This window comes from Aquarana catesbeiana, linkage group LG01 (assembly GCF_042186555.1).
Source record: "Aquarana catesbeiana isolate 2022-GZ linkage group LG01, ASM4218655v1, whole genome shotgun sequence".
NCBI lineage: Eukaryota > Metazoa > Chordata > Amphibia > Anura > Ranidae > Aquarana > Aquarana catesbeiana.
The window spans coordinates 561,379,352-561,391,447 of NC_133324.1; the positions used below are offsets into that span (position 1 = coordinate 561,379,352).

General features: G+C 47.2%; 1 protein-coding gene across 1 annotated transcript in view; it reads left to right on the plus strand.

The window, feature by feature from the left end:
• Window positions 1-12,096, plus strand: part of LOC141126931 (uncharacterized) — a 114,280-nt gene that overhangs the window by 11,784 nt on the left and 90,400 nt on the right. Inside the window, exon 4 of the mRNA XM_073613004.1 lies at window positions 5,431-6,603. Coding sequence (XP_073469105.1) covers window positions 5,431-6,603 — 1,173 coding nt within the window. The remainder of the gene's footprint in view (window positions 1-5,430; window positions 6,604-12,096) is intronic.

Genomic DNA, 12,096 nt, shown 5'->3' on the forward strand with positions numbered 1-12,096 from the left:
GATGTCGTGTCTGCAGCAAGCGCGGATATAGGCGTGACACCCGCTATTATTGTCCCTCCTGTCCTGACAATCCTGGTCTTTGCATTGGTGAATGTTTTGAACGCTACCATGCACTAGTTGAGTATTAGCGTAGGGTACAGCATTGCACAGACTAGGCACACTTTCACAGGGTCTCCCAAGATGCCATCGCATTTTGAGAGACCCGAACCTGGAACCGGTTACCGTTATAAAAGTTAGTTACAAAAAAAGTGTAAAAAAAAAAAAAAATATGAAATAAAAAAAAATAGTTGTTGTTTTATTGTTCTCTCTCTCTCTATTCTCTCTCTCTATTGTTCTGCTCTTTTTTACTGTATTCTATTCTGCAATGTTTTATTGTTATTGTTATTGTTATTATGTTTTATCATGTTTGTTTTTCAGGTATGTAATTATTTATACTTTACTGTTTACTGTGCTTTATTGTTAACCATTGTTAACCATTTTTTTGTCTTCAGGTACGCCATTCACGACTTTGAGTGGTTATACCAGAATGATGCCTGCAGGTTTAGGTATCATCTTGGTATCATTCTTTTCAGCCAGCGGTCGGCTTTCATGTAAAAGCAATCCTAGCGGCTAATTAGCCTCTAGACTGCTTTTACAAGCCGTGGGAGGGAATGCCCCCCCCCCCCCCCCACCGTCTTCCGTGTTTTTCTCTGGCTCTCCTGTCTCAACAGGGAACCTGAGAATGCAGCCGGTGATTCAGCCAGCTGACCATAGAGCTGATCAGAGACCAGAGTGGCTCCAAACATCTCTATGGCCTAAGAAACCGGAAGCTACGAGTATTTCATGACTTAGATTTCGCCAGATGTAAATAGCGCCATTGGGAAATTGGGGAAGCATTTTATCACACCGATCTTGGTGTGGTCAGATGCTTTGAGGGCAGAGGAGAGATCTAGGGTCTAATAGACCACAATTTTTTCAAAAAAGAGTACCTGTCACTACCTATTGCTATCATAGGGGATATTTACATTCCCCGAGATAACAATAAAAATGATTAAAAAAAAAAATATGAAAGGAACAGTTTAAAAGTAAGATTAAAAAAGCAAAAAAATAATAAAGAAAAAAAAAACAAAAAAAAAAAACACCCCTGTCGCCCCCTGCTCTCGCGCTAAGGCGAACGCAAGCGGCGGTCTGTCGTCAAACATAAACAGCAATTGCACCATGCATGTGAGGTATCACCGCGAAGGCCAGATCGAGTGCAGTAATTTTTCCAGTAGACCTCCTCTGTAAATCTAAAGTGGTAACCTGTAAAGGCTTTTGAAGGCTTTTAAACATGTATTTATTTTGTTGCCACTGCACGTTTGTGCGCAATTTTAAAGCATGTCATGTTTGGTATCCATGTACTCGGCCTAAGATCATCTTTTTTATTTCATCAAACATTTGGGCAATATAGCGTGTTTTAGTGCATTAAAATTAAAAAAAGTGTGTTTTTTCCCCAAAAAATGCGTTTGAAAAATCGCTGCGCAATTACTGTGTGAAAAAAAAAAATGAAACACCCACCATTTTAATCTGTAGGGCATTTGCTTTAAAAAAATATATAATGTTTGGGGGTTCAAAGTAATTTTTTTGCAAAAAAAAAAAACTTTTTCATGTAAACAATAAGTGTCAGAAAGGGCTTTGTCTTCAAGTGGTTAGAAGAGTGGGTGATGTGTGACATAAGCTTCTAAATGTTGTGCATAAAATGCCAGGACAGTTCAAAACCCCCCCAAATGACCCCATTTTGGAAAGTAGACACCCCAAGCTATTTGCTGAGAGGCATGTCGAGTCCATGGAATATTTTATATTGCGACACAAGTTGCGGGAAAGAGACAAATTTTTTTTTTTTTTTTTTTTTTTTTGCACAAAGTTGTCACTAAATGATATATTGCTCAAACATGCCATGGAAATATGTGAAATTACACCCCAAAATACATTCTGCTGCTTCTCCTGAGTACGGGGATACCACATGTGTGAGACTTTTTGGGAGCCTAGCCGCGTACGGGACCCCGAAAACCAAGCACCGCCTTCAGGCTTTCTAAGGGCGTGAATTTTTGATTTCACTCTTCACTGCCTATCACAGTTTCGGAGGCCATGGAATGCCCAGGTGGCACAAAACCCCCACAAATGACCCCATTTTGGAAAGTAGACACCCCAAGCTATTTGCTGAGAGGTATAGTGAGTATTTTGCAGACCTCACTTTTTGTCACAAAGTTTTGAAAATTGAAAAAAGAAAAAAAAAAAATGTTTTTTCTTGTCTTTCTTCATTTTCAAAAACAAATGAGAGCTGCAAAATACTCACCATGCCTTTCAGCAAATAGCTTGGGGTGTCTACTTTCCAAAATGGGGTCATTTGGGGGGGTTTTGTGCCACCTGGGCATTCCATGGCCTCCGAAACTGTGATAGGCAGTAAAGAGTGAAATCAAAAATTTTCACCCTTAGAAATCCTGAAGGCAGTGATTGGTTTTCGGGGTCCAGTACGCGGCTAGGCTCCCAAAAAGTCCCACACATGTGGTATCCCCATACTCAGGAGAAGCAGCTAAATGTATTTTGGGGTGCAATTCCACATATGCCCATGGCCTGTGTGAGCAATATATCATTTAGTGACAACTTTATGAAAAAAAAAAAAAAAAAAAAAAAAAGTGTCACTTTCCCGCAACTTGTGTCAAAATATAAAATATTCCATGGACTCAATATGCCTCTCAGCAAATAGCTTGGGGTGTCTACTTTCCAAAATGGGGTCATTTTGGGGGGTTTTGTGCCACCTGGGCATTCCATGGCCTCCGAAACTGTGATAGGCAGTGAAGAGTGAAAGCAAAAATTTACACCCTTAGAAATCCTGAAGGCGGTGATTGGTTTTCGGGGCCCCGTACGCGGCTAGGCTCCCAAAAAGTCCCACACATGTGGTATCCCCATACTCAGGAGAAGCAGCTAAATGTATTTTGGGGTGCAATTCCACATAGGCCCATGGCCTGTGTGAGCAATATATCATTTAGTGACGACTTTTTGTAAATATTTTTTTTTTTTTTTTTTTTTGTCATTTTTCAATCACTTGGGACAAAAAAAATAAATATTCAATGGGTTCAACATGCCTCTCAGCAATTTCCTTGGGGTGTCTACTTTCCAAAATGGGGTCATTTGGGGGGGTTTTGTACTGCCCTGCCATTTTAGCACCTCAAGAAATGAGATAGGCAGTCATAAACTAAAAGCTGTGTAAATTCCAGAAAATGTACCCTAGTTTGTAGACGCTATAACTTTTGCGCAAACCAATAAATATACGCTTATTGACATTTTTTTTACCAAAGACATGTGGCCGAATACATTTTGGCCTAAATGTATGACTAAAATTTAGTTTATTGGATTTTTTTTATAACAAAAAGTAGAAAATATCATTTTTTTTCAAAATTTTCGGTCTTTTTCCGTTTATAGCGCAAAAAATAAAAACCGCAGAGGTGATCAAATACCATCAAAAGAAAGCTCTATTTGTGGGAAGAAAAGGACGCAAATTTCGTTTGGGTACAGCATTGCATGACCGCGCAATTAGCAGTTAAAGCGACGCAGTGCCAAATTGGAAAAAGACCTCTGGTCCTTAGGCAGCATAATGGTCCGGGGCTCAAGTGGTTAAGCGCAGCCGAGAACAAACGAATAAGCCTGAATGGCAGCACTCAGATACAACACCTTTATTCGATTAAATAAAGTGCTGCCGTCCAGGCTTATTCGTTTGTTCTCTGATCCCAGCAGAGCCTGCTCCTGAGTGCCTATCAAGGGTGTGTATCATTTGGAACCTGTGCTTTGAGAGCGGCTTTTCTTTTCATCAAGAGCAGCCACTGTGCCATCAAACACAGCCACTGTACCCATCAATTGCTGCCAGTGTGCCCATTAATTGCCGGTACTGTGCCCCATCAAATGCTGCCAGTGTGCCCATCAATTGCCACTACTGTGCCCCATCAAATGCTTCCAGTGTGCCCATCAATTGCTGCTGCTGTGCCCCATCAAATGCTGCCAGTGTTCATCGCACCGCACTTACCTGTCTTGCGGCGGGTCAGTGGCGGTGTCTTGCACGCTCCTCGATGTCTTCTTTCGTCCTCTCTATCAGGCGTCCAATCACAGCGCCTGACGTTTCAGCCAATCAGGTGACAGGTAACAGACCCGAGCACCTGATTGGCTGAGAGGCGGTTTAGTGTTAGCAAAGCGAATTCCTTCACTTTGCTAACACACAGCTGAGTGAACAGCGAACGCACAGCATTGCACCCGCTGTTCACCTTTTTGGGCGCCTATTATAGCCTACGGCTCTAATCAGGTGCTTCCAAAGAAACACCCCCGCCACTGTAATTCAGGTGCCCGGCGCCCAAAAAGGGGCCGGACACCTGAATAAGGGGTGTCAGCGGCGACGATAGATAGATTCATGCAATGCCAGGAGTGGTGCCAGGAGAGAGGGGCCGTGCTCCTGCGCCCTTTATGGACGCACCGCCAGTGAATCTGCTAGAATTACTAAATGGGCTACCTTGTTCCCTTCAATCTTTTCCCCTGTTTGGAATGGAACTTAACACAGAGATCCAGCTGCGCATGATAAACAGTGTGGTCTCATCAGAGCCCATAGGTTCAGTCTCATGAGAGCCCATAGGTGCAGTCTCATCTATGCCCATAGGTGCAGCCTCATCAGAGCCCATAGGTGCAGTCTTATCAGAGCCCATAGGTGCAGTCTTATCAGAGCCCATAGGCAGTGCTGTGTCTTGGCCTAGGCCAACAAGGCCCAGGCCTAGGGCGGCACTGTGCGGGGGGGCGGCAAAAAAGCCACCCCCCCCCCCCGAAAATGGCAGCGGCGCCCTCTTCCCGCACAGCAGGGCCACCATCTGGGGAGTACAGCTTAGCAGTGCGGGTGCGGAGGGGGCTAGAAAGTAGTTAAAGTAAGAACTGTCAAGCCGCCCCTCCGTAAAGCTGTAAATCTGTCTCTGATTGGCCCTCTGCTGTGGCCAATCATGGGGAGGAAAACAGCGATCAGGAAGCTGGGCGGCGGCACAGCGAAACCAATTAGAGCCGCTCTCTCTTTCTCTTCTCCCTTCAGCTGACAGAAAGGGGAGGGGGGCGAGCGGGGGGAGTTCTCTGGCAAATGGGTCAGCAGCGCTGTGACAGGGAGAGGAGAGATGCGGGCTGTCTGTATCTCCCCCGCTCGCCCCCCTCCCCTTTCTGTCAGCTGAAGGGAGAAGAGAGAGAGAGCGGCTCTAATTGGTTTCACCATGCCGCCGCCCAGCTTCCTGACCGCTGTTTTCCTCCCCATGATTGGCCACAGCAGAGGGCCAATCAGAAGACTCTGGGGGGCATCATGGGAAAATAGTCCCTGAAGAATGGCGGCCCTGTGTGTCAACAGACATGCTACAGCCCCCAGCATGCATGCACTCTGCTGAGGGGGGGTGTTAGAGGAGAAAAAGAGGGAGCCACGCTGTACCCGCACCACCAGAGAGCCACGCTGTACCCGCACCACCAGAGAGCCACGCTGTACCCGCACCACCAGAGAGCTACGCTGTACCCGCACCACCAGAGAGCTACGCTGTACCCGCACCACCAGAGAGGCACGCTGTACCCGCACCACCAGAGAGCCACGCTGTACCCGCACCACCAGAGACACGCTGTACCCGCACCACCAGAGCCACGCTGTACCCGCACCACCAGAGAGCCACGCTGTATCCGCACCACCAGAGACACGCTGTACCCGCACCACCAGAGAGCCACGCTGTACCCGCACCACCAGAGAGCCACGCTGTACTGGCACCACCAGAGAGCCACGCTGTACCGGCACCACCAGAGAGCCACGCTGTACCGGCACCACCAGAGACACGCTGTACCCGCACCACCAGAGGGCCACGCTGTACCCGCACCACCAGAGAGCCACGCTGTACCCGCACCACCAGAGACACGCTGTACCCGCACCACCAGAAAGCCACGCTGTACCCGCACCACCAGAAAGCCACGCTGTACCCGCACCACCAGAGAGCCACGAGGTACCCACACCACCAGAGAGCCACGCTGTACCCGCACCACCAGAGAGCCACGCTGTACCCGCACCACCAGAGAGCCACGCTGTACCCGCACCACCAGAGAGAGCCACGCTGTACCCGCACCACCAGAGAGAGCCACGCTGTACCCGCACCACCAGAGAGCCACGCTGTACCCGCACCACCAGAGAGCCACGCTGTACCCGCACCACCAGAGAGCCACGCTGTACCCGCACCACCAGAGAGCCACGCTGTACCCACACCACCAGAGAGCCACGCTGTACCCACACCACCAGAGAGCCACGCTGTACCTGCACCACCAGAGAGGGAGCCACACTGTTCCCGCACCACCAAAGAGAGAGCCACGCTGTACCCACACCACCAGAGAGCCACGCTGTACCCACACCACCAGAGAGCCACGCTGTACCTGCACCACCAGAGAGGGAGCCACACTGTACCCGCACCACCAGGAGGGGCAAAAGATAAAGCCACTGCCAGGGTACAGACATGCTACACTACTGACCAGAGTCCGCCTGGGCAACCCAGAGTGAGCGAACGTCCAGCTGGAGGGATCACTGTTGCGGTTTCATTGGGTCTGGTAAGAGAGCCTGTTGGCCATTATCCATTACTGTTCCCAGGGACTGAGCCATTAGGAAGTGCCTAACCTGATATCCTCTAGGCCTTGTTGACCGCCACAATGAGCTCCAACGCTGGGCCTCCAGTCCAAAAATTAAGGGGGGGACACAATTTTTACAGCTCCAGGTGACACCAAACCTAGTGACGCCACTGTCCCAGAGCCCACAACAAGTTCCGGCACTGAGCTTCGGTAACTGGCAGCCAGAGTGCGCTAGCGTGGGCACCCAGGAAATCTGCCACCTGGGGTCCCACAAGCGGCGATCGGCTTTCCGTAGCAGCTGCCACCTCTCTCCCCACTGTCAGCCACACACACTCCTCGGCTCCTCCTCCTTCTCGGCTCCAATGTTCTAGTGTACACAGCCAGGAGGAGAAGGAGCCACAGAGGAGGGACACGACTTCAGTGCAAGAGCCGCGCTTCTGCTCTGAGGTCTGTGTATAGTTTACAGTGGAGGGGGACACAGTAACCGGGAAAGGGGGCAGATAACAGATGCACACATGGATGAGGGGAAGGGGGGTAAGGGGATATGTGCTGGGTGATTTGGGAGGGGAGAGGATATGTGCTAGTGAGGGGGGTCTGATCCTCCCCTCCCAAAGCAACTAGCACATATCCCCTTACCCCCCAAATGAAAAGATGCCACATGCCTCTCTGTCCTCTTCCCACGGCGTCCCTCTGTCCTCCTCCAATGAAGATGACAGGGTGGATCTTTAAAAGAAAGGGGTGTGGCCTTGACAGGAAGGGGTGGGGCATATTTAAATTAGGGGGTGCGCAAGCTCAGTCAGGCCTAGGGCAGCACAAAACCTAAATACACCACTGCCCATAGGTGCAGTCTCATCTATGCCCATAGGTTCGGTCTCATCAGAGCCCATAGGTGCAGTCTTATCAGAGCCCATAGGTGCAGTCTTATCAGAGCCCATAGGTGCAGTCTCATCTATGCCCATAGGTTCGGTCTCATCAGAGCCCATAGGTGCAGTCTCATCTATGCTCATAGGTTCGGTTTCATCAGAGCCCATAAGTGCAGTCTCATCTATGCCCATAGGTGCAGTCTCATCAGAGCCCATAGGGGCAGTCTCAGCTATGCCCATAGGTTCGATCTCATCAGAGCCCATAGGTGCAGTCTCATCTATGCCCATAGGTTCGGTCTCATCAGAGCCCATAGGTGCAGTCTCATCAGAGCCCATAGGTGCAGTAACATCTATGCCCATAGGTGCAGCCTCATCAGAGCCCATAGGGGCAGTCTCATCTATGCCCATAGGTTTGATCTCATCAGAGCCCATAGGTGCAGTCTCATCAGAGCCCATAGGTGCGTTCTCATCTATGCCCATAGGTTTGGTCTCATCAGAGCCCATAGGTGCAGTCTCATCAGAGCCCATAGGTGCAGTCTCATCAGAGCCCATAGGTGCGATCTCATCTATGCCCATAGGTGCGGTCTCATCTATCCCTATAAGTGCGGTCTCATCTGTGCCCATATGTGCAGTCTCATCTGTGCCCATATGTGCGGTCTCATCTGTGCCCATACGTGTGGTCTCATTTGTGCCCATATGTGTCGTCTCATCTGTGCCCATATGTGCGGTCTCATCTATATGGACAAAAAAGCTTTGGCCTTACTTCTCTTGTAATGATTTGCAGAGACCTCTACTGGATTTACTTTCCTGATGTACCCCTGCCGTAGACTCCAAAGCACATTTGCCTCCACCACTTAAATTCAACAAATACAGAGGTGTCCTTAAAGAATGTTGTATATATTTATAAGTGCAAATTGCTACATTTATTTCTGAGAGACAAAAGGCACTGTTTATTATTAACCTCCTGACTAAGGAAGCCCTGGCTTGGGCTTCTCCTTATATGGACCAGGACAGTGAAATCCAATGAATTTACTTTTTGATGATCCCAAGCACTGTACTACTGAGGGAGAGAAAATACACATATGATATCAATGAATAATGCCAATTACAAGTGATTTGTATTAAGAACATATGTGCTTTAGATAAAGTTCATCGTTTTTGTGGCTCACAGCTTGTGGTTTGGAAAATGTCTTCTCTAGTCCTTTTCTAGTCTCAAGATTATGAATTTGACATTATTTATAGTTCCAATGACAGCTGTCATCATGACAGAGAGTGTAAATCCCCCTGGAGAGGGGGGGGACAAAACTACAAAACAGTGTTGGTTTTAGATGGAATTTAACCACTTGCCGCCCGCCATATAGCAATATGACGTCAGCATAGTGGTTGTGATGTCCTGACCGGATGTCATATGACGTCACCAGGATATCAAGCCGCTGCGCGCCCCTCGTTGTTGCGGTGTGTCAATCTGACACACCGCAACTCCGATCTAGGTAAAGAGTCTCTTATGGAGACTCTTTACCACGTGATCAGCCATGTCCAATTACGGCTGATCACTATGTAAACAGGAAGAGCCGTCGATCGGCTTTTCCTCACTTGCGTTTTTCAGACGTGTGTAGAGGAGAGCCAATCGGCTGCTCCTTTGACAGGGGGGGTCTGTGCTGATTGATTATCAGAGGATGCCCCCCAGAGGATGCCCACACTGGACCATCAGGGACGCCACCAGGACCACCAGGGATGCCACCACTATTCACCACCAGGTATGCCACCCTAGACCACCAGGGATGCCAATCAGTGCCCACAATGGATGCCAATCAGTGCCCACAATGGGCATCACTGATTGGCAGGCATTATTGTTTGGCACTGATTGGCATCCATCAGTACCATCTATTAGTGTACGTACATCCGTGCCACCTAACAGTGCCCATCCATGCCGCCTATGAGTGCCCATCCATGCCACCTTTCAGTGCCCATCAGTGCCACCCATGTGTACCCATCAGTGCTGCATATCAGTGCCACCTATCAGTGCCCATCAGTGCCCCTATCAGTGCCCCATATTAGTGCCCATCATCGGTGCCCATCAGTGCTGCCTTATCAGTGCCCCTCAGTGCAGCCCCATCATTGCCCATCATCGGTGCCCATCAGTGCTGCCTTATCAGTGCCCCTCAGTGCAGCCCCATCATTGCCCATTAGTGAAGGAGAAAACCTACTTATTTACAAAGTTTTGTAACAGAAACAAAAAAAAATTTTTTTTTTCAAAATTTTCTTTTTTTTATTTGCTTAGCAGAAAATAAAAATCCCAGAGGTGATCAAATACCACCAAAAGAAATTTGTGGGAACAAAATGATAAAAATTTAGTTTGGGTACAGTGTAGCATGAACGCGCAATTGTCATTCAAAGTGTGACAGCGCTGAAAGCTGAAAATTGGTCTGGGCAGGAAGGTATATAAGTGCCCTGTATTGAAGTGGTTAAGAGAGTAAAGGAATGAGCTGAGAGTATGGTGGTGTCGGTTATGAGAAAGAGAGTCATATACTTGTAGTTTGGAAGCTTTCAGGAGTAACACCAGGAATTGGAGGGTGCTGCGCTTTATTTATTATTTATTTATTTCAGGTACTTATATAGCACCATCAATTTACGCAGCACTTTACATATACATTGTACATTTACATCAGTCCCTACCCTCAAGAAGCTTACAATCTAAGATCCCTAACTCTCATTCATACTAGGGCCAATTTAGACAGGATCCATTTAACCTACCAGCATGTCTTTGGAGAGTGGGAGGAAACCCAAACAGGCACAGGGAGAACATGCAAACTCCAGGCAGGTAGTGTCGTGGTTGGTATTCGAACCAGCGACCCTTTTGCTGCTACACTACACCATTACCTTTTTTTTTTTTACAATATATGTAATTGGATGATATTCTGAAAATAAGATGGAAGTAGCAAGTTCTAGCTTGTATTACCATAATTAGGGCCAGAGCTATCATAATCTATCACTTATCATGGCTCATTTACCTAGCTATCATTTTGTACTTTCTTTTGTTCACATGAATCTTTATTTGTATTTCTGCTATATGATTAGCCAGTGTTGAAGCAAATACTGGAGAAAATTTACTAAACCTGGTGCACTTAGAATCTGGTGCAGCTGTGCATGGTAGCCAATCAGCTTTTAACTTCAGTTTGTTCAATTAAGCTTTGACAATAAAAGATGGAAGCTGATTGGTTTCTATGCAAAGCTGCACCAGTTTTAGTACATAACCCCAACTGTTTCTTTCTCTTGTAACATTTGTAACCTGAGGGACAGGTAGCAGGTACAAAGCTCCCTGGGATGAGCAGTCTTTAAGGCACAGATACCAAATCCAGTGAGGTAGTGACAAACACTGCGGTGTTTATTTGTGTTATGTACAAGTCTATATACAGGTGCTGTACAGTACAGTGTTCCAGAAAACAAATAGGAACAAAAAAATAGCAAAAACAAATTCCTAGCCGTGTCTCAGCTCTAACTATACAATATATACAGGTCTTAACTACCAGTCTGAGCAAGCTGTACCCCAAAAAATTGATGTCCTTTTCCCCCCACAAATAGAGCTTTCTTTTGGTGGTATTTGATCACCTCTGCGTTTTTTCTTTTTTGCGCTATAAACAAAAGAAGAGCGACAATTTTGAAAAAAACACAATATCTTTTACTTTTTGCTATAATAAATATCCAAATTTTTTTTTTTTTTTTCCTCAGTTTAGGCCGATATATATTCTTCTACATATTTTTGGTAAAAACAAAAAAAAAAAAATCGCAATAAGTGTATACTGATTGGCTTGTGCAAAAGTTATAGCATCTACAAAATAGGGAATAGAGTTATGGCATTTTTATTATTATTTTTTTTCTAGTAATTGCGGCGATCTGCGATTTTTATCGGAACTGCAATATTGCGGCGGACAAATTGGACACTTTTGACACATTTTTGGGACCATTGACAATTATACAGTGATCAGTGCTGTAAAAATACACTGATTACTGTATAAATGTCACTGGAAGGGAAGGGGTTAACACTAGGGGGCGATCAAGGGGTTAACTGTGTTCCCTAGGTGTGTTCTAACTGTGGGGAGGATGGGACTGACTAGAGGAGGAGAGAGATTGGTGTTCATACTTAGTATGAACACACAATCTCTCTCCTCTCCCCTGTAAACAGACAGATCCCGGTTCTCGCTCTGTCACGAGCGATCGCAGGTGCCCGGCAGTCATCGCATCGGCTCCAGGCACACGCTGCAGGCGCACGCATGTGCCTCCTACAGCGTCTTAAAGGGCTGACCTGCAGCAATGACAGCTCGCCCAGGGGAGCCATTCTGCCGCAGTGTAACTGCGGTGGCCGTTCAGGAACCGGTTAAATTAGCCTGGGGGAAGAGGACCAAGATCCGAACTAGACCATGGATCAGAGATCCCTGAACGTGTATGGAGGAGCCTGAGAGATATATAAACCCCAAACCCTTTTCCCTCTGGGACGCTCTGCTACATATCCCCCCCTTGTTTCAACCCCAGGGTTGGAACACCTGGGGCCCAACAGGAGTGAACACAGGACAGGGCATCTACATTCCCCATCTCAACACCTGGTCTGTGTTTT